General features: G+C 43.6%; 1 protein-coding gene and 1 pseudogene across 2 annotated transcripts in view; one reads left to right on the top strand and one right to left on the bottom strand.

Annotated features, from left to right (window-relative positions):
* Positions 1 to 22,763, top strand: part of NHEJ1 (non-homologous end joining factor 1) — an 83,060-nt gene that overhangs the window by 3,280 nt on the left and 57,017 nt on the right. For both annotated transcript variants that reach the window (XM_072742930.1, XM_072742931.1), the window contains exons 2-5: positions 1,041 to 1,217; positions 1,805 to 2,017; positions 9,319 to 9,457; positions 10,047 to 10,105. In XM_072742930.1, coding sequence (XP_072599031.1) covers positions 1,041 to 1,217; positions 1,805 to 2,017; positions 9,319 to 9,457; positions 10,047 to 10,105 — 588 coding nt within the window. The remainder of the gene's footprint in view (positions 1 to 1,040; positions 1,218 to 1,804; positions 2,018 to 9,318; positions 9,458 to 10,046; positions 10,106 to 22,763) is intronic.
* LOC112922537 (proteasome maturation protein pseudogene) lies at positions 223 to 799 on the bottom strand (annotated as a pseudogene).

Raw genomic sequence — 22,763 nt, forward strand, 5'->3', positions numbered from 1 at the left:
TAATCAAAGTTAAATTTATGGGATACCCAGAAAACAGGCTGGATTGAAACCTGTACAATTTTAAAATACTCATTAACAACAATTTTTGAAAGACACATAGAAGGCTATTGTTTTCATATAAATTGGGAGTTTTAAAATCATCTCCCTTTAGTGCTTCAATTGTCACATGGCCATAAACCAAAGACTAAATCATTTCAAATGATCACAAATACTATTTAGGCAAAAATTCTCATGTGTCAGTACTTTTAATGTTGTATACATCAAATTATAGTAAAAAGATGACTATAAACAACACGCAGCCCCGCTATTTTCATGAACGGCACAACAGATTACAGTGAACCGAGTTTATATTCCACCATCAAGCGTGGTTCTCCCATTAGTTCACTTTGTGATGGGTCATTAAGAATATCTTCAAATCCAATAGTCTCATCATTACCCCTTAAAATATCCAATGAAGGGTTTGAGCTTGCAAGAAATGGAAGACGCTGAACCTGCTGCAATGCCTTGAATTCCATTTGTAATTTTAGTGGAGCAAACAGACCCTGGATGTTTCTTAGTGTAGAAAAATTCATTTTATCTTGGTTGAGCTGGAAATTTTTTTCTGATAATTCAAGAGGATGACTGGGCAAAAGTTCATTTTTCACACAAGGGAGACCTTTACGAAGAAGATAATGCTGTTCAAAAGGTCCACTTGCTGAAAGTTCAGTAACTGGAATACTCTCCTTCAGCTGAGATCCAAGTCCTCTGGCATTCATCTTCACTTGCTCTGTGAACAGCCGCTCGGCCCTATTACTGTCAGCTGGCCCCGCTGCTCACTTCCCTGAAAAATTGAATTCTAAATAGATTTTTCATAGCCAGGAGGTAGTAAGGTGGGGCAGGGGATGGTGTGTGTGTGTGTGTGGGGGGGTAAAATGTAAATCCATGCCTTCCATCTCCTTAGGGAGGAGTCCTTCACAAGACTTATTTGATATAGAACTGTTTAAGTGGTGCCTCATCCCCAGACTGTGGGGCCACTTTCCTAAATTAAGGCTTTTCTGCAGATGAAGGAACTGGAGCAGGGCCTGTTGATGCAGCCATGGGCCTGGCTACAACTTGCCGAGAACTCCCTCATGGTCAAGGCTTTTATCACCAAGCAGGGGTACGCCTTACTGGTTTCAGATCTTCAACAGGTGTGGCATGAAGAGGTGGATGCTAGTGTGGTCAGCCAGCGAGCCAAGGTAAGTTGAAGAGAAGTACTGCTATGGGGGCGGTGTGGATATAATTTCTCTTAGTGAGGGTTGGGGTGTATTCACATCAACCAGCTTGTGGGCTTGTAGGTGGCCAAGGGAGGTCAGATCAGGTTGAGACAATTCCAGTGAATGGCCTGCCCTTCCACCTAAAGCCCTGGGATCTTTCCATATTTCTGTCCTTATGTTTGTTTTTTGCGCTGCCCACAGTACAAGGTAGGATTGTGAAGTAGGCCAGTTGCTCTCTCTGTTTTCTTCTTTCCTCTTCCTGTTTATTTTTTTTTAAAGATTTTATTTATTTATTTATGAGAGGCACAGAGAGAGGCAGAGACATAGGCAGAGGAACAAGCAGGCTCCCCATGGGGAGGGACTCGATCCCAGGACCCCGGGATCACCACCTGAGCTGAAGGCAGATGCTCAACCACTGAGCCACCTGGATGCCCCCTCTTCCTGCCTTTTTGTCTTCTCTTCATCTCCACTGCGCTGTCTTCATGTTAGCCAGAGTTTTCCTTTACTGTTGGGGGGAGTCTGTTTCCTTGTCACAACCCGACTCCATACAACTCCTGCTGTCTTTTTAGGAGCTGAACAAGCGCCTGACAGCTCCACCTGCAGCTTTTCTCTGTCATTTGGATGATCTGCTTTGCCCACTGTTGAAGGACACTACTTTCCCCAGCGAAGCTACATTCACCTGTGATCATGTGGCCGAGGCACTGATACTACGGGTGCGGAGTGAACTCTCTGGTCTCCCCTTTTATTGGAATTTCCACTGCATTCCCGCTAGCCCTTCCCTGGTGAGTGTAATTCAAGTGTGGAGTGGGGAAGGGGAATGCCAGCTGCTTCAAGATGAATCTTTAGGTGCTCTTATTTTTGTGTGGATTCCACTTGAAATTCTTCTTCAGTCAGAACACTTTCCTTGATTAGACAGAAGGCAAAACAGATTCTCGACTGGTACATCCTTTCCTTGCAAAGGGAGCAGGGTTTGGGTTTACCTGTTTTATTGAGCGTCTTTATTTATTATTCAACATTTATTAAGCATCACTTTAGATTGGTTGTTAGGTGTCCAGATCTAAAACAAATAGCCTATTCCTGGAGTTTATAATCTAGTGAGAAGATAGGCAGGAAGCAGAATAAAGTATGGTAAATTCTTTGGTTGAAGTAAGCTCAGGATGAGTGAAAGTTTGAAAAACCTTTTTTTGAATAGTTTTTTTTTTTTTTCCTTTAGAAAGTGGAGGGGGAGCAGGAGGGGAAGAGGGAGAGAGAGAGAGAGAGAGAGAGAGAGAGAATCCCAAGCAGGCACCATGCCCAACAGGGAGCCCAACTTGGGGCTCAATCTTACAACCCTGAGATCATGACCTGGGCTGAAATCAAGAGTTGGGTGTTTCACCGACTGGGCCACCGAGGCACCCCATTGAAGAGATAGTTTCTAAGTTGTGTTTTGGAGATAAGGAGGGGATAACTGGGAGAAGATCAGGTCAGTCTAGGCTGGAGTGCATTTTGAGAGGCAGGGAGAAGTATAGGTGTGGGGCAAGGGGGGAATTTCATGACTGCAGGAAGTTGTGGGAAATGAGGTGGGCAGTGACCAGCTTTTGAAGAATTCTAATGAGTTTGGATTTTATCCTTAAGGCAACAGAGATTCATTGAAAAAGTTTATTTTATTATTAGAAAATATTTAATTTATTATTTGAGAGAGTAAGAGCCAGAGAGATCAGAGGGAGAGGGACAGGGAAAAGCAGACTTGCTGCTGAACAGAGATCCCAATGTGGGGTTTGATCCCAGGACCCTGAGTCATGACCTGAGCTGAAGGTAGATGCTTAACCGACTGAGCCACCCAGGTGCCTGCATTGAAAAACTTTAAGTAGGGGTTTAACATGATCCAGTTCAGATCGGTCTGGCAATAGGATAGAGTACGTGCCAGTGTTAGCTACCTTTCTGAACATTTGTCATTGGATCCTCATGACTATCCTGCAAGATAAGTAGTATTTATTCCTTGTTTTCAGAGTAGGAAGCCAAGATTGAAGGCAATATGTCCAAAGTCATCTAACTTATAAGTGAATGAGCTGGAATTTTACTCCCAGGGAGGTCTGATTCGAGAGCCTATTTTCAAGGACTAGGATGATAATGTCTTCTGCTCACACAGCTTTCTAGGCTCCCAGAGCTTTTATTTTTTATTTTTTTAAAAGATTTATTTATTTAGTTATGATAGACACACACACACACACAGAGAAGCAGAGACACAGGCAGAGGGAGAAGCAGGCTCCATGCTGGGAGCCCGACATGGGACTCGATCCCGGGACTCCAGGATCGCGCCCCCGGGCCAAAGGCAGGCGCCAAACCGCTGAGCCACCCAGGGATCCCTCCCAGAGCTTTTATTAGAAATTAGTTTGACATGGGAGACACCTAACTATGGGAAAGGGGTAGTGGAAAGTGGGCGGGGGGTTGGGGTGACTGGGTGACGGGCACTGAGGGGGGCACTTGGCAGGATGAGCACTGGGTGTTATGCTAAATGTTGACAAGTTGAACTCCAATAAAAAAATAAAAAAAATTAGTTTGAGAGAGACGCTGGGGTGACTCAGTGGTTGAGCATCTCCCTTCAGCTCAGGTCATGATCCCGGGATCCTGGGATCGAGTCCCACATTGGCTTCCCTGCAGGGAAGCTAAGTAGTACTTAGCTTCTCCCTCTGCCTGTGTCTCTGCCTTTCTCTGTGTCTCTCATAAATAAATGAGTAAAATCTTTAAAAAAATAAATTAGTTTGAGAGTAAACAGTAAGAACTTGTTTGCAGGAATTACTGCCACTGGTCCCTTCCACCCTTTTATATAAACAGAGCTGTTTCAGTCAGTAGCATTAGAGGCCAAGGTCTTCTATGGGAGGTCTAAGGGTGTAGGTTTATCAGCAGAAGCACTTGAAGACAAGTGGGAATCATTTCCTATATCCTTTCTTTAGTTTTCCTGAGGTCATGTGATCTTTTGGCATCAACGGAGTGGATGGGACAAAGTATTTTTGAGAAACTGTTCTTTGGTGGATTTCTTTTCTTAAGATTTATTTATTTATTTGAGAGAGAGAGAGAGTGTGTGTGTGTGGTTGGGAGGGACAGGGCGAGGGAGAGAGAGTCTCAAGCGACTCCACGTTGAGCACAGAGCCCAATGCGGGGCTTGATGCCATGACCCTTAACTGAAACCAAAGTCAGAGGCTCAACTGACTGTACCACCTAGGTGCCCCTCTGGTGGAGTTTTGATTTGGAATCCAGTTAAGGTGGACTTGAGTGCTTGGAGAACTTCTCATTCATCTCTGAATTTCTGAGGTCCATCAACAGTGTTTAGCAGATAATAGTTTTGATCTGTTGATTTTTGTGAAATTTTTTTGTGCAATTTTCCATCCTTTAGATAGTTTACCTCTTTGGTTCAAAACCCTGTAATTTTTTTCTAAGTAACACCAGGGGGCACTGTTCCCTCAATAATGCTTGTTCTGGAACCAAAAAAAAAAAAAAAAAAAAAAAAAAAAGTGTTCCTGGAGCCCTTGGGAAGTCCTAGCAATAGCTAGTCTCACTGTGCATCACATAGCCCTCGAAATTCAGAATAGTGAGATTGAGAAGGTAGTTCTAGGAGGGTGATGGGCTCTGATAGTTTTTTTCCCCCAAATTATAAAGGAAACTTGTATAATGATATTATAGTAGAAAATAATATGTAAAGGGAAAACGAGCTATTCTAGGCAAATTCCTCTAATTGGGCAGCCCCAATAAGAAAAGAAGCTTCAGTATTGGGGAGACCATTGAACAATTGGTGAACAATTAGGCTTTAAGGTAAAATAAAATACGTATTATTATAAAAAAGAAGACTGCCAGCCCAGGGAAACCCCTGAGCCTGAGGAAGCTTTATAGGGAAAAAGTTAGAGCCAGCGGACACTGTCAAGGATGTAGGCGGATACTATTCCAGGCTTGTGTGTGTGTCTGTGAGGTCACACAGTCATAATTTTTGTTTATTACTCATTCTTGTGATAGTTTTTATTTCATTTTTTTTCAATGAGTAATTCATGCAAAAGGCAAACATTTCAAATAGCATTAAGAAAGGGTCTAGAGTGAAAAAATAGGTCCTTCTACTCCACCCTCTAGTCTCTTATTTTCCTTCTTTAAAGCAACTACTGATACCATCTTCTTGTGACTTCTTAAGGAAAGCCATATGTAGGTTTGTGTAGATGTAAGTATGTGTGTACTCACACAATCAAATACTTATCTGGGCGTATGGATGCCTTTTCACAAATGGCAGCATACTATCCACACTATTCAGTAGCTTGCTCTTTTCACTTAATTATAGAACTTAGAAAATATTTGTAACAATCTGTTTGGACAATCTGCTTTAATATTCTTTAATGGTAACATAGAGTTTTATTTGACAGCATATATCAACTTGTATTGAATCGATACACTACTAGTAGACACTTAAGTTGTTTCCATTCTTTTGCTGTTACACATAGTGGCTACTCTTGTATTTACTTTTCCTACGTGTAAATGTAGGAGTAACTTCCTAGCAATGGAATAGTTGAATAGTATTTGGGGGCTCCTGGCTGGCTCGGTCGGAAGATTGTGCAACTCTTGATCTCAGGGTCGTGAGTCTGAGCCCCACATCAGGTGTAGAGATTGCTCAAAAAAATAAATAAATGAACGTAAAAAAAAAGAATATTTGTATCTTTAATATTGCTCACAATAATGCCAGATTGTCTCCCAGAGAGCTTGCACACCTAAACTCCTACTAGCCATGCAGGAGAGTAAGAGAATACAGCGTGTGGTGTGTTCACGCTAAGATCTCAAGGCTGTGCAGGATATCATGAAATATCTCAAGCCTCGGATCTCTGCTTTCTAGCCCATTTCCACTTCCAGCCAGCTTCCTTCATTCCTTCTTCCTCCTCAAAAATGAAGGAGTCCGAGGGATCCCTGGGTGGTGCAGCGGTTTGGCGCCTGCCTTTGGCCCAGGGCGCGATCTTGGAGACCCGGGATCGAATCCCATGTCGGGCTCCCGGTGCATGGAGCCTGCTTCTCCCTCTGCCTGTGTCTCTGCCTCTCTCTCTCTCTCTCTCTATCATGAATAAATAAATAAAATCTTTAAAAAAAAAAATGAAGGAGTCCGAGTATGTGCTCGCAATGACTTATCCAAGGTAATACAAATAGAGTGGTGGAGCTGAGTTACAAAAGCATGTGTGTTCTTCCTGCCACACAAAAAACCCGTCGTATTACCTTGGATAAGTCATTGAGTTTTTATGAGACTTGGCTTCATCATTGATAAAGGGGAGGCACCAGTCCCAACCTTACTATGGAATCCTGGGGACTAAATACGAGAACATACATGGTAGTACTTAGCTTCAGCATTACTGTGGACCTTTGAGAACACATACTCGGACTCCCTAATTTTTCCTTGAGGAAAATAAGGACCGTGAGAGTGCTTGGGATTAAGCCATTTTCACATCTAGATGCTCTCAGAGCCAGGGCTAGAATCCAGATGGAATTTCCAGTCTGTTGCTCTTGTCACCCTATCCAAATCTGATAGGATTCATTTTGGGATTGATAACTGCCATTCAGCTCTCCTGCCTCTGACTGTCAACATTTCAATGGGAAATCTGCAGATGTCAGGGGGGGTGGGGGTGGGAGGGTGTTATAAATAGATTTCCTCTGGAAAAGATTGACAACTCCTGCCTCTGTATCTACCACACTTCCTGACCTCCTTAACTCTCCTGAGCAATTTGAGGGCAGAAGCCTCATGGGGTCACAGCATGTACTAGGCACATAGTAGGTGTCTGTTGAATTGGCTTGTGGAATCGCACCTCTTCATATATCATCGTCTGCAAACGAAGGGGTGGGGGTCTTCCTGACCTGAAGTGCTTCAAGATTTTTCCTTGAAAATCCTTGTAGTATCTGTGGATTTGCTTTGAAATCTATTACTTCAGCCACATGACTTGTCCTAATTAATTGATCTAAGCATGCATCTAACTTAGAAATGAGTTATACCCCAATGATTCAGAGTGGTGTAGTCCAATTCTATGAAATTATTTGAAAAGTTGAAATATTTACTGATAAAAAGCTAAATTATTTTTTCTTTTTTGCTATATAGACATTGGCCTCTGGTACATAGCTTCGGGTGCCTGGCATGGCATTACCCTATATATTTAGATACAGCATTGATTAAAAGCTGTTTCTCCTTATGTTTCCTGTTTATTTGCCACCACTCAAAGAGATCGCTGTTAAGGTGGATTCCCAGAGAGAGGCTGGTTGTCACCTTTAGGAGTTTCTGTTATTTGAGGGCTGCCGCCAGAGGGATGGTGATGCTGCTTGGTTACCAATTGCAATTACTTTCAGTTCAGCCCCTCTAAACACGGACTTGCTTTCATACAAGGATTCACCTATTTTTCCACTATTCACCTCGAACAGGACAAAACCTAACAAAATAGTTCCTAGGAAAGAAGGTTGGGTCTGGAGCAGATGAATTTCCCCAAAGCAGAACTTCTGCTGCATTTTGAACAGTACTTGGAGGCTTCAGTTTATCCTTAGGACCTGAACTGGGAACCAGGACCAGGTTGGGATGTGCTGCATGATGGGAAGAAGTGACTGGTGTTTCCAGCTCCATTTGATTTCTGGCCTTCTGCTCTGCATCAGCCCCCCTGCATTTATTGGGTCCTGGTGGTGGTACAAAAGCTGCTGCCTCTCGCCCATATCCCCCTCACCCCAATCTCTTCTCTTCTGATCTGTCCTTAGAGAAGCATAGGGGTGCCTATAATATGGTCAGTTGGCCAACTCTGGCTTGCTGCCTATTTTTCTGAAGTTATGTTGGAAACCCACTACCCTCATTTATTACATGTTGTCTGTGGGCATTTTCATGAAGTAACAGCAGAGTTGAGTATTGTGACAGGGACTGTATTGGCTATAGAGGTGAAAATATTGACTATCTGACCCATGCAGAAAATGTTGCTGACCTCTGATCTCGGGCCTTTCTTTTTAATGTTTCCTTTAGCTCATCTCCTTGGGGAACGTGAGGGAAACCCTGATAGCATCCTTTGGTCACAAAGAGATTATCGATTTTATTTATTTATTTATTTATTTATTTATTTATTTATTTATTTTTAAAAGATTGTATTTATTTATTTATTTGACACAGAGAGAGAGTACATGCACAAGTAGGCAGAGCGGCAAGCAGAGGGGAGAGGGAGAAGCAGGCTTCCTGCTGAGTAGAGAGCCCAGTACGGGATCATGACTCTCTGAGCCAAAGGCAAAGACAGACTCTTAACTGACGGAGCCACACAGGTGCTCCGAGATGATTGATTATAGTTATTTTCTTTGGCTAAGGCTCTTTTCTTTCTAAGGCTACTGGACACCTTGTGTGGGTGAATTAGGTGATTATTCTATATAGGTATATGTTGTTATATGAGAACAGCATCCTAGTTGCACAGCAGCATGGCTATGCTTATGTCCTTCTTACCTTGTTAAGAGCAAGGTGTGCTGGGCCAGTTTCATCCTTCCTAGGCTGACCTCTTGGTGACTGGCTGGCTTCTGTTCCGATGACCTTAGACTTTGCTGCATTTGTGGGAGCAGATCGAAACTCTCATTCTGGACTATCATCAGCCCTGAAATGGCTCGTAAGCAGTGGCTGGGTCTAATTTCCAAGGCTTTCTGCTCTCTGTTGACTTTTGTCTCCTGTTATGTTCCAGCTAGCACACTCTTTTAGCTACACCTACTTTCCTGAAGCCTACTTGGATTTTCTGCTTTTGTTTCTTAGTCTCTGCAAGAGAGTTGGAACCACACCTTTCTCTTATCAACTCTGTCACAACCTTCTCTTTAAATCACCTTCTCTTTAAATCACCACTCTGTCTATCCATGTGTTCTCCTCTCTTCTTCCCACCCTTTTATCTATGCTACAAAGAAAGCCCTGGAACTTCTTTCACATACCTATTTAGTTACTGTGTTTTTATAGCCATGTAAATGGATTGCTTGCTTATGAAACTGTAAGTCCCTGTGAAAACATGTATTTTTCAGTATTTTTCTAGTTCCTAATATAGTGTTTGGGAGTACTCTGTAACTGTCTGTTGGCTGATTGATATCTCTTCCATGAAAGGTCTCCCAGCATTTGGTTCGTCCTCTCATGGGCATGAGTCTGGCCCTGCAGTGCCAAGTGAGGGAACTAGCAACCTTGCTCCGCATGAAAGATCTAGAGATCCAGGACTACCAGGAGAGTGGGGCTGTGCTGAGTCGAGGTGAGAGGGCATTCTTTGGGGTGTTGGGTGGGGACTGATACAGGTGGCCAAAGGGCCTCAGAAAACGGGAGAGTCATTTGCATTAGAGGTGTGCTTCCCTGAGGAGGTGCTGGGTACTGACCATAACTGGAGACTTGAGGCTGGGTGATACTTCTCTCTGCCTTGATGACCCAGCTGGCACCCAAGTAGCCAAAAGAAACTGTAGCTGAGTCCAGCCATTGCCCCAGGCAATGGCAAGGAAAGAGTTTGGAAAGGGGCCATCAGTTGTACAAAACTGTACGAGGGCAGCACAAACATAGGGTGGGACCCTATGAAGCATAGCTCCAGCTTCAGAATAAAAATTCAGTTCGACCTTCGTCTTTGTGGCGGGATGAACTCCTAGAGCACATGCTGCCACTGAACACATCCTGTGTTGCTAATCACCGTCTCCTCCTCCTGTGTTTGCTCACACACTCATCCCTTCTCCCACTGGACTCCGGGTGTTACATGTTTATGCTCCCTACCAAGAAATCTTGGGCTCTGTTTCTTTTCCTTCTCACAGGCAGAAAGCTCATCCTAAGACTAACATTTCTTTTCTGTATTATTACAGATCGGTTGAAGACGGAGCCATTTGAAGAAAATTCCTTCTTGGAACAATTTATGGTAGAGGTAAAGTATACAACAATAAGGATTTTCTTTCTCCTTGTGCACTTTTGCTTTATTTTCTTTCCAGGTGCCCGAGTAGTGATTTGTGTTTTGGGTGCTAGCTGGTTTGCATGGTTGGAGAATCCTTTCTCTGCGAAAGTTGCCTATAGCAAATCTGTTAAAACTTGAGATGCATGTGGGGAAGATGGGGTGAAATAGGGGGCAAGACTATGAAAGGCAAAAGTGGGCTGGTGAACATTTGTAAAAACATCTCTGCTAACATATCTAGGAGTTTCATTTAGAATTCCCTAACCTTGGAGAGTTTGGTTGCCCAGTCGATCAAATTTTTGCTTGTTGAGATCTGATCACAGGTCTGGATTGTGGAACAGGGTGGGGGAGGAGTCATCATGACTTGCCCCTCCAACATCCCACAGCAGAGGAAGGTGAAAAGCACAGGGTTACCATTTGGGAACTGTCTTGTGGGCACAGTAGTCTGTGGAAAATCACAGTGTTTATACAAGGGGACTGGCAAAGGAATGAATGGGGAGTAGATAATTGTGGCCTGTCAGAAGCTCCTGCCTAGGTTTCTCTTCTAAGGATTGAGCTTGGCCAAAAGAAACATCTATTAAACGGCAAACAGGGGAGTATTAATAATAGTGACCTTTGATAATACCAGTCAATATTGATTTTCTCCTCTCACTCTTTTAGGACTTGTTGGTTGTACAGTTAGTACCTTCGTCTTATTGCCCTCTTTTCTAATTATACACATTAACCAAGCTGGTACTTTACTATGTAAGCAAATAATGCTATTATAATATTGTGTTCTGTATAGATTACTCGTGTTTCTGTCTTGTCATCTAGGCTACTTTGTAAACTCCTGGTGGACAGGGACTATGACTCATATTTCTTTTGAACATGAAGTTAGTATTTTTCGCAGGGCTAGGCAGAAAGCAGGTGTTTTTGACTTGGAACCTTCTGTTCTGCCTCTGTGCAGTGGCTGAGCAAAGACGCCATCGTGCTTGGGGTCTTAACAGTGAGAACCAAAAATGCAAGTTGAGTGCTCAAGCCTATCTCCTGAAGCAATCTAACTCTGGAGAAGAAGGGAAGCATGCACTGTGAAGTCCTGAGGCAGAGTAGATTTCAAGTCTTCATGGGGAAAGAGAGCCCCTTACACCTGGACTTGCATAGAGATTTCCTAGGCCATTTTTCTGTCGGAGATCTTCCTCCGTCTCTAAGTGTAGGTTTTAAGGAGGCTAATGCAGGCTGAGGATGATATGCTGATTCCCTGTCTCTGCCCCTTAGTTAAATAATACAAGACTTATTCTCAGCCCAGCAGAGAGGTCCCTTCCTGATCTGGTGCCTGCGTACCTATCCAGCTGGGTTTCTTGAGATTTTTCTTTATAAACCTTAGGCTTCAGTCACAGAGAATGGCTTTGAATTGCCAAAATGCCTTCCTCTCGCCTTTATGTCTTGGCACACATTGTTCCCTTTATCTATAATGCCCAATGCCCTGGCCTTATCTACCTTGTAAACTTCTATTAATCTTTTAAGTGTCAGCTTTGGCTTCTTTGAGAGACCTTTCCAGACTCTCTCTCCTTGTAAAGATAATCCTTCTTCCCTGCTGCTATAGTACCTTGGTTCCTACCTCCGTTTTACCACATAGAACTTTGTGATATTATTGTCTATAGGTCTGCAAGACAATGCCTTTCTCCTCTGTTGATCTCTGAAAACCATTTGAGGGCAAGGACTGCATTGCATGCATTTCTATATCCCCGGGGCCTGAACATAGTGCCTGGGAATAGTAGATTCTCCGTAAGTTTGTGGGTGAAGATGTTACTAATTTTGTGCTCGGGGAAGTCTCACGAAAATTGGGGCAGTGTGGCCTGTGGATATGGTGCTGCTGTGAGACCTAAGTTTGGGGTCTTCAGTTATTCTCCTGCTTTATTTTGCAGCTTTGGATAAATTAGTACTTCCAGAGACTCTGTTTTCTTATTTGCAAAATTGGAGGCTCATCTCTTCCATGCTTTTGGGGTAGGGGCAACCCTGCAGAGTCGAATGAGAAAGCATAGAATCCTGGTGCCCGCCCGGGGAAGAGTATTACTGCATTGGAACCAATTACCAATTACTTCAGAAATACTGGTCTCTTAAATCCTGGGTGGATCACACCCAAACCACATAGACGTACAGAATTTTACATATCTGCACAGGATCTGAGAGACAAGTAGCTATAGCTTTCCATTTCACAGACTAAGAAATTGGGCCTCAGAGAGGTTAAGTGACTTACCTAAGGTCATGTCGCTGTAGCTGTATGTTTAGAGCCCTCCTACATTTCTTGTCTGGGATCATCCCTATTTTGTTTTGCCACTCTAACTGGTTGTACACACCAATTAAAGGATGGTTAAGGGCTAGGATCATGGGGAATTATTGTGACCTCTGGGATCACTGCATCGTCCTCTGGGATCACCAAATGTTCTGCATAGCTGCTAGAACCCATTTTTTAATGGGACTGCAGAATTTCTTATGGCCACTGCATCTTTTCTGTTACTCTGCTTGTCTGGGGTCCTACAAACAGGACACAGAAGGGTCATGGGGTCACCTAAAACAGCTGAAAGGATGTGCCATCAAAATAAGCAACATAGGAAGATAAACAAACCAGGGACAGAGAGCTCGGGGTGAAGGTGCAGGGGGGCCAGGGCTGATGTCAGAGGGCCACGCGGTCAGTGCCTGGGGTCTGTTTTTCCTGGTTCTAGGCGAGAGGCTGGAGAGATAGGGCACAGAGGGCAGTAGGACAGGGAGGTTTCTAGGATACTAAGGCCAGGAAAAATATTTAAGGGTTGAACAGAGGTTACATTTTCATATTTAGTTCTTTTGTTTTTCCTCCCCCCCCCCCCCCCCCCGCTTTGAGCCTTGGATTTCTCATTTCCAGGGAGCCCAAGGGGGCCAGTTGATGGTGGCCCAGCTGGAGGGGGAGTGCTGGCAGTGTTCTTTGTCGACTGGGCAGGGTGGCTTCAGGCATGAGTTTCATAGAGGGAAGATCCTCGTAGAGAGCATCTCCTAGGACTGGGGGCTGGGAGGCACCGTTAGGAGTAGGAGATAAGTCAAGGAATCAGGGACCTTACTGCAACGCAGTAGGAACTGTGCGAAAGAAGTTTAGGAGGATCAGGCTGGCATGGCCTTCTCTCACTCTGGTCCACTGGAGGGAGTTCCTTCTCCCGGCCCCATCCATGCCTCCTCCTCTCCATCTGGTTGCCATCAGGCTGTGCGGCTGCTGGCGGGCTCTTTATTTATTTATCCCAGTGTAATGGGGTGAGGAGGGAGCTGGCCTGAGGCTGGCATTCCGAGGCCATGCCACTGAGCCACAGGCGGTTTGCATGGGTGTGTGAGTCACTGGGGCTGCATGCTGCTCAAACCAGACGCGGCCAGGCTCAGGGACAGCAGGCAGCCCAAAATAGAGCCCCGCCCTCTGCAGCTGGCAACCCCTGGCCAGGAATCAGCCCTTGACACCAAAACCTGAGCAGTTGCATGAAGTTGGCTTCCTTAAGTGGGGGTGGGAGTGGGGGGGGGCGCTTGACAGAGAGATCCTCTCCTTCCCTGTCTTCAGAGGAGTGTATTCAGCACAATAGTCCTTCCCACTGATGCATGCCTTATACGATTTAAATTAATCTGTTCAATCCAATACCTTCAGCAGTTTCTATCATATACTTATATGACTATAGCGACATTGATTTGACTCAGCATCCTAAATGTAGCCACAGCCTTTGTGTCCTGTCTAGTTTTAGTACTGTCTTCATTCCCTGTCTGGTTGCAGCCTGTTGCTGGAGCAGATGCTTCAAGTTGTGAAGATATTCACTGCTGCTCTTAGAAAGCTGGAAGTTATATCAAAGCCGCCCTGGGAAGAGGAGGAGTCCTTGAACCTGGAAATTGCTTGCTGTCCAGTTGAGTTCATTCACGGACAGCTTCTGCTTGGTTTCCTTGGCTGGCGTTCCATTCTTTACCTGCTCCTTAAATGTTAGTGTTAATTCAAAATTGTGTCCTCATCCACTTGTCCTTCTCTCTCTGGGTCATCTCATCCAGACCCCAGTTTGAACTGTCACTATTATACCACCAAGTGCCAATTTTATATCTCCCATCATGCAGCCCATATTTCTTTATGCACATTTGATGTTTCTACCTGGATGTGTCCCACATTGTACTACCCTAAACATGTCCAAAATAAGCCACCCAATCCCCTTCTTTCTCTTCTGATATTCCTAATCTTGGAGAATCCTACCCGTATCCATTCAGCTTTCTAAGCCAGAAACTTGGGAGTTAGGCACTTTTCTCTTTGTCCTTGCTTTCAAATCCTACTTGTCAACTATCTTTTGAATCTGCCCTCTCTAATCTGGCGTCTGTTGCCTTAGAATAGCAGCACCCACCCCACTCACCCCACAGTTGAATTTGTATTATGTCAGAGTGATCTCTTTGAGACAGAAACAGAAATCCAGTTGCTTAAAGCCACTTAGTGGTTCAGACTCCTTGCATGGCACGCAGGGTCGTTCATGATTTGGTCCTCTTGACCTCTACAGCTTGATCCTCTGCCACTTTCCCGAACTGAAGTCCTGATGCTTATTTATTCCTTGACCAGTGTGCCTGGGATTCTCTTCTTTCTTGACCTCACGGCAGACTCCTGTTCAGCTTTCCTGACTGCACAGACATCATCCCTTTTGTGAGCTTTCCATGACCATTTCTCCTTTCCTTGGTCTGTTTTTCTTGCCGGCACAGGTACACTCTCCTGCTGTTCCCGCTGCCTCCTGTACTGACTGACCTCTCCCATAGCATTTGGAGGACATGGAAGGAACAGGATATGGAAATGAAAAGGAAGGATGGGGAGGCAAGGAAAATTGAGTTGGCTGATCTTTTCTCATTTAGATTTTTCCTTTAGAAGACTTGTTAATTCCTTCTCCTCAATGTTTTCTTGATATGGCTTCCATACTGCAACACTCTCCTGTTTTTCTTCCTACTTCATCGGTTGCTCCTTCTCAGAATCTCCTGCTGGTTCTTTCTCTCCCTACCTCTTTTTTTTTTTTTTTAAAGATTTTATTTATTTATTCATGAGAGACACAGAGAGAGGCAGCGACACAGGCAGAGGGGGAAGCATCTCCATGCAGGGAGCCCGATGTGGGACCCGATCCCGGTCTCCAGGATCACACCCTGAGCCAAAGGCAGGCGCTCAACCACTGAGCCACCCAGGTGTCCCCCTACTTTTTAAAAAAGTAATCGGGTACACCTAACGCAGGGCTGAACTCACAATGCTAACACCCCAAGATCAAGAATCGTATACTCTTCTGACTGAGCCAGCCAGGTGTCTGTCCCTTACCTCTTAATGTTGGGGTGCCTCAGGATTCAATCCTTGGTGCTCTTTTTTAATTTTAGTGATCTCATATAGTCCCATGGCTTTAACTACCACTTTACTGACAAATCCCAAATTTAATCTCTACCCTTAGACCTTACCTCCAAACTCTAGACTGTCTGCTTGACATTCCCATGTGGAAGTCCAACAGAATCTGAAACTCCGCATGTCCAAAACTGAACTTCTAACCTTACCCCCAAGTTTGTTTTTCTAACAACCTCCTCCCATCTTAGCTGATGGAAATGTCACCTTTTCACTTGCTAGGGCCACAAACCTTAGAGTCATCCTTGACTTCTGTCTTTTTCTCATATCCCACATCTGGTCCATCAGGAAGTCCTGTTGGCCTTCAAAACACACCCATAATTTCACCTTTGCTGCTGCCACTCTGGTCTGAGCCACAATTGTCTCTTTCTTGCATCATTGCAATAACCTCTTTATTGGTGTCTCTGCTGCTACCTATGCCCCCTTCTGGCCCATTACCAGCAAAGTGATCTTATTAAAATACAGATCACATCATGATACTCCCCTGCTCAAAGTCCTTCATTAGTTTACATTACACTTCTAGAGTAAAACCTAAAGGCCTTACAGTGGCCTACAAAGCCCTACATGATCTGGACCTCATTACCTTTCTGATTTCATCTACCACTTTCTCCTTCCTTTACTCCATTGCACCCACACTGGCCGCTTGCTGTTTTTCTAGCACTTTCTAGCACCACTTGCCTTTAGTCCTTTATGCTGCCCATTTCCTCTGCTTGGAATGCTCTTTCTTCAGATATTTGTGTGGCCAAGTCCTTCACTTCCTTTATGTCTGGATTAGTTATCTATCGCTTTATAACACATTATTCCAAAATGTCATGGTTTAAAACAACAAACAGTTGTGGAAGGTCAGGAATTTGGAAGCAGCTTAGCTGGGTGATTCTGATTCAGGGTCTCTCATGAAGTCACAGTCAAGATGTTGGCTGGGAATGTGATTATTCTGAGGCACTGGAGAATTCACTTCCAAGTTCTCTCATGTGGCTGTTGGCAGGAGATGCTGTTGCCCTGTAACATGGCCTCTCCATGGGGTTTCTCACATGACATGGCCCTGCCTTCCTCCAGAGCAAGTGATCCAAAAGACAGGCGAAGACTGAAATGGAAGCTGCAGCCTTTTTATAACCTAATCTCAGGAGTGACAACACATCACTCTCTTATGGTGATCTCTTCATTAGAAGTGAAGCACTAAATGTAGGCCACATTCAAGGGGAGGGTAACTAAGCTCCACCTCTTAAGGGGAGGTGTGTCAAAAATACAATACATGGTTTTGTTCAAATGTTACCTTCACAGTGGAGTTTACTGTGAGTATCCTATTTAAAATCATAAGCCACATCCTCGCCTCTCTGCACATGACTCTAATTTTGATTTTTTCTATAGCATTCATCTTCCAACATACTATAAAATTTCCTTATTTCCTTATGCTCATTGTTCATGGCATCTTCCCCCTGTTAGAGCATGTAAGCTGAGCAAGGACAAGGATGGATGTTTTGTGCCCTGGTTCATCCAGAGTACGTAGAACACTGCTTCTACACACAGTAGGCACTCAGTACATATTTGTTGAATGGATGAAGGAATCTTAGCTTCCCACTCTTCTTTATTTTCCCTATCTTATGAATAGGCCATGAAATGATCACCCTGTTGGTAGTCTGAGACCTAGATAGCCCTACTATAAATAGATGAGTAATCTAAGGAGAGAATTGCTGTCAGATTGCCACTCATTCTCCCACCTGCCTGTTTACTGGGATATAATCCCAATTTTGGGACGAACTATGAACCTTGAATCTTTTATTACTGAAATCTCCTAAAACCTCTCTTTTAGACCCAGTTCAGAAAGCAACTATCTCAGAAACCAAAAGAATAAGAACCTACCAGGGCACCTGGGTGGCTCAGTCAGTTAAGTGTCTGCCTTTGGCTCAGGTCATGATCTCAGGGTCCTGGGATTGAGCCCCACATCAGGCTCCCTGCTCAACGGGGAGTCTGCTTCTCTCTCTCCCTCTGCCCCCACCCCCCCGTGCTTGTGCGGGTGCTCTTTCTTTCTCTCTCTCTCTCAAATGAATAAATAAAATCTTGAAAAAAGAAAAAGAACCTACCAAAATCCTGGAAAGAACATTAGTCATACAGCCAAAAGCAAGTTAATTAGTTTCCTCTTTCCTCAGTTTTTCCTCTCCCTGGGCTCTCCCTCCACAGTTAAAAGGGCTGCCCTGCCACCATAAGCCCGTTATTCAATATGTAGAGGAAGACACAGGACTCAGCATAGGTTTTTTTCAGTATCTCCATGGGCATCATGAAGCAGGATAAATCTAGGGACATGAGACTGTCCTCCCTACCATCGTGTGTGTCAGTACTCTGATCTAGAGAAACTTAGAGTTAATTCATTCTTCCGGTAGTCAGCATGGTGCATGTTCTTGTGGGCATACGGGGGATGATAATATTATCATCAAAGAGCTCGCTGTGCTTAATGAATGATAATAGGGGCTACAATAGTGTAGTGATTGGAAAAAGCTTCCTGCAAAAGGCAGGACTTGATCTGGACTTCTGTGTTTGTTTGGGGTTTTGCTAGGGAACTAGGTGGAAGGCATTTTAGCTGGGAAGCACATGGGCAAAGGATGTAAAGTCATAATGAGTGGGTGAGGATTAGCAGAAAATAAGGTTAGCAAGATGATAACTCGAGGCCAGGTTGTTGGGGAGCCTTAAATGCTGGGCTAGATGATTGGTACTTTATTCTGAAGGTAAATGTATTTCAGCTTTTTTTTTTCTGCCAGTAATCCATTTATTTGCCTGTTTCAATCCAGTTATTAACATCTATCATTACACGCAGTGATTCTCAAACAGGCACATTTCCTAGGAAGGAGATGGGCACTTCCTTCTCGCAGTTATTAATTACTGTTATAGATAGTGGGAAGCCTTGGAAAGTTTTGGCTGGAGAACTGACATATGAAAGCGATCTTTGGCAAGATTAGGCTGTCAGTGGTATGCCTATGTGAGCTGAAGAATAGTGGTGCTATTGACAGACTAGGAAAATCATGGGTGGGGCTCAATTAAATCTAATCTTGGGCATACAAAGGAATGGTTTTCCTTATTTAAAACACAAATCCACCAGTATTTGAGCTCTGGAATGAAAATCTCCAGGGAGGAAGGGATGGCTGCATATGTTTCTCAGCTATATTTCTCGGGAATTTTGCCTCCTCTTTGGGGTTTTCTCAATGTGGTTCCTGTAGTCACCATTGAGCCCTGCTACCAGGGGTCACCACCTCTTTTCTTTTTGGCCCCAGAATATATTAAAAGGCTTCTTTCTTTATATTCCTTTTACAAAACGTTATAGGGGCTTATGCTTTCAAAAGAAAATTTATCAAAAATCTGAGGGCAAACAAAATGGAAATCAGGATGAAAATTCAAATGGGATAAAATTACTCATATCCAAGAGATGGATTTCTGATGCTGAGAATCCTTAATAGTGGAGATCTTCATTAGCTTCTAAATTCTTGTATCCTAAAAGCCTCAAAATCAAGTGTTTACTAACTCAAATGTCTAAAGGGGACAGACATACAACATAAATATGATATCTTATATCAGGCTGGATATAATACAACATGTTTTTGGGGGTCTGTGGAAAACTGAATCGCACATGCCCCCCTCTATCTAGACCCAAATAGGTTAGCACAGTTGAACAGACACTGTTCTGGGGGCTTGTGTAGTTTACTTCACTGAAAGGAAGTACCAGCTCCTTCTAAAATGAAATCTGTTTTTTATTTGTTTGTTTAGCTCCACAGAATTCACTGTTAGTCGCTCGTTTGGTTTCATTCTCATTTCCAGTCTGAGAAATCCACTTAGTTCAGAATTGAATTCTGAGGCAGAAATGCTTGAGATATTTCTGGCAAACATCTAGCCTTCTTAGGTGTAAACTATCAGCTTCTTGTACCTCTGGAGCATTTTTCAGTGATTCACATAGTTGAGTCTCTCTCCTCTTCCCTTAGTAGAGGATGGGTTTCATAAAAGTCCATTCATGACATGACAAACAGTGCTTTAGTCTATTAAAAAATGGTGGCTTCTATATAATCAGAGTTAATTGAAAAATATAAGATGAAAGTTCTTTTTCACATACATGTTGGATTTAAATTGATTATAGGACCTGTAAGCGGGAATGCTCAGGAAAGCACTGACAAAGTAGCGCTGAAGTTTTGGTTGAGAAAACCTTTAGAAATAGAGAGATCTGGGAGTGTGCTGCAGAGGAGAAATATTTGAAGTCACAAGAATGGACACTTTTTTTTTTTCCCTGGGAGGAGCACAGAGGAACAAAAGTCCAATGATTGAGATTTGGGGAACAATCATAATTGGAAGGAGTAGTAGGAGCCAGTGAAGGAAGTGTGAGTAGATAGGGGAATCTGAACAGAGTAATAAATTAGCCCAGAAAAGGGAACAGACATCTGTGCATGTGCCAGACATAGTTGCCAGGTGCTTTATCTAACTTATAACTTTTAATCCTTACAGCAAACCTATGAGGTTGGTGATATTATTCTCATTTTAAAGACAAAGAAGCAGAAGCTCAAAGGCTAAGTAGTTTGTTTCAGGTCAGCTCACCTGATTTGCTCTTATTTGTCTTTACTCAAGTCTCGTGTTATTCCCATCACCCAGAGAGTGATCCACAGCACCACATGTGGGAGAGAGACCAAAGAGAATAGGCGCCTGCCTATCCTAGGAAAGACCAGTAGACAATTTGTGATCTTGGGCAGTATCAGCAGATTTCAGGCAGCTAAAGAAGGATCCATTGATAAGGTAATGAAGACAATGAGTTATAGAACTCTCACCAGAGTGGTTTCACTATGAAAAGGAAGTGAGAGCTAGCTGCTGAGCTAGCAGGGCCCGAAGCAGAACCCCTTCTAATGATAGGAAGATGCTGTGTGTTTGAAAGCAAAGGAGAAGCCATTGGAAATAAATGTAAGCTGGTGGAGGGAGAATGACCATGTGAGAGCAGGGAACTGTGGAGTTGGATGCAGTGGGAGAATTAGTCCTTCCTCGGAGATTTGCCAATGGCATGAGGGCACAGGCAATGTTTTGAAGCAGACAACTTGATTTCTGCCTATGTCCCTCCTCTTTCCCCAGGAGATGTAGCCCTTTCTTTTTTCTTTTAAGATTTTTATTTATTTATTTTTGTGAAAGAGAGAGAGAGAGAGTGTGAGAGTGCGTGTACATGCATGTGAGCATGAGCGGTGGGAGGGGCAAAGGGAAAAGCAGACTCCCCGCTGAGCAGGGAGCCTGATTCGGGTCTCGATCCCAGGCCCCTGGGATCATGACCGAAGCCGAAGGCAGATGCTTAACTGACTGAGCCACCCAGGTGCCCAGCATAGCCTTTTCTTTTCTTTTTAAAATTTTTTTACAAATAAGATTTTATTTATTTATTCATGAGAGACACAGAGAGAGAGACAGACAGACAGACAGACACAGGCAGAGGGAGAGGCAGGCTCCCTGCAGGGAACCCAATGTGGGACTTGATCCCAGGACCCCAGCATCTCTACCTGAGCCAAAGGCAGACACTCAACCACTGAGCCACCCAGGCATCCCCCGACATAACCTTTTCATTCAAGAATTTTTTTAAAAAGATTTTATTTATTCATGATAGACATAGAGAGAGAGAGAGAGAGAGAGAGGCAGAGATACAGGCAGAGGGAGAAGCAGGCTCCATGCCGGGAGCCCAACATGGGACTCCATCCCGGGACGCCAGGATCATGCCCTGGGCCAAAGGCAGGCGCTGAACTGCTGAGCCACTCAGGGATCCCCGTCATTCAAGAATTTTAAAGTCCTTCCCAAGGGCATTTAATTTTACTTACTTAAAGAATCAGATGGTTACATGATTTTTCTGTTAATGACCAAAGTAGCAAAACTGACAGAGGTGAAAATATCAGCCATGTTCTTTCCGTCTTCTGAACCCCCATGTCACTTTGTGTCTTTCCTGTGTCATTTATCACCACATTGCCTTGTAGATAGGAGTAGCCAGTGGTTGTACCTTAAAGGTCTTGGTGTTAGAAGAGTCTCTCACATTGGTAAATGTTGTCTCTGGTTATAGACACAAAGAGGGAGGGAGTAATTGATGTGCCCCTTTCAGTACCTTAACTGTCAGTAACAGTAGAGGTAACAGTAAAAACCAGTGGTCATCAATAGGACTCTGAGATCAAGCTGGCTGATCCTAAAGCTGTAGATGACAGTGCTTGGTTGGAGCCAAGATGGGGAAGGAAGAGGCAATAACAAAACTCTGGAGGCTGGGCTGTTCCTGTGGTGGGAAAATGTGCCCTAGCTTCATGGATGGGGCAAGTGTAGGTTTTAAGATTGGCCTCCCCTTGTTTGGATTTCATACTCCCAAGTAACTTGATAATAACTTGGTTTTCCATGTAACTGCTTTGGGAAGAACATGCACTGTTCATGCTGATATAGGTACGTCAGTCTGCATGGTAAAAGTTATCCACCTCACTACAAAATAATAAACTGGCTGGTTTAAAAAAAAAAAAAAAGAAAAAAAGAAACAAAGAGGGAAAACAAAAGTACCAAATGACTTAGCTTTAAGTTTTCCTGATCTGTTGGCTTCATAACTTATTTCTTAAACATTTCTTTTTTAAAAAATTTAAATTCAATTAATTAACATAGAGTGTATTATTTACTTCAGAAGTGGAGGTCAGTGATTCATCAGTTGTATATAACACCCAGTGCTCATTACATCATGTGCCTCCTTAATGCCCATCACCCAGTTACCCTGTCCCCCCACACCTCCCCCCTCCAGCAACGCTCAGTTTGTCTCCTATGATTAAGAGTCTCTTATGGTTTGTCTCCCTCTCTGATTTCGTCTTGCTTTATTTTTCCTTCCCTTCCCCTATGATCCTCTGCTTTGTTTTTTGTTTCTTAAATTCCACATATTAGTGGATCATATGATAATTGTCTTTCTCTGATGGACTTATTTTGCATAGCATACTACCCTCTAGTTCCATCCACATTGTTGGAAATGGCAAGATTAATTTTATCTATCTATCTATCTATCTATCTATTTATTTATTTAAGACACGGGGGGTGGGGCAGTGACACAGGCAGTGGGAGACGCAGGCTCCATGCAGTGAGCCAGATGTGGGACTTGATCCCAGGTCTCCAGGATCACACCGTGGGCTGAAGGTGGCGCTAAATGGCTGAGCCTCCTGCAGCTGCCCTTTTTTTTTTTTTTTTTTTTTTTGATGGCTGAATATTCCATTGAATATAGATACCACATCTTCTTTATCCATT

The sequence above is a fragment of the Vulpes vulpes genome, chromosome 16 (assembly GCF_048418805.1).
Source record: "Vulpes vulpes isolate BD-2025 chromosome 16, VulVul3, whole genome shotgun sequence".
Lineage (NCBI taxonomy): Eukaryota > Metazoa > Chordata > Mammalia > Carnivora > Canidae > Vulpes > Vulpes vulpes.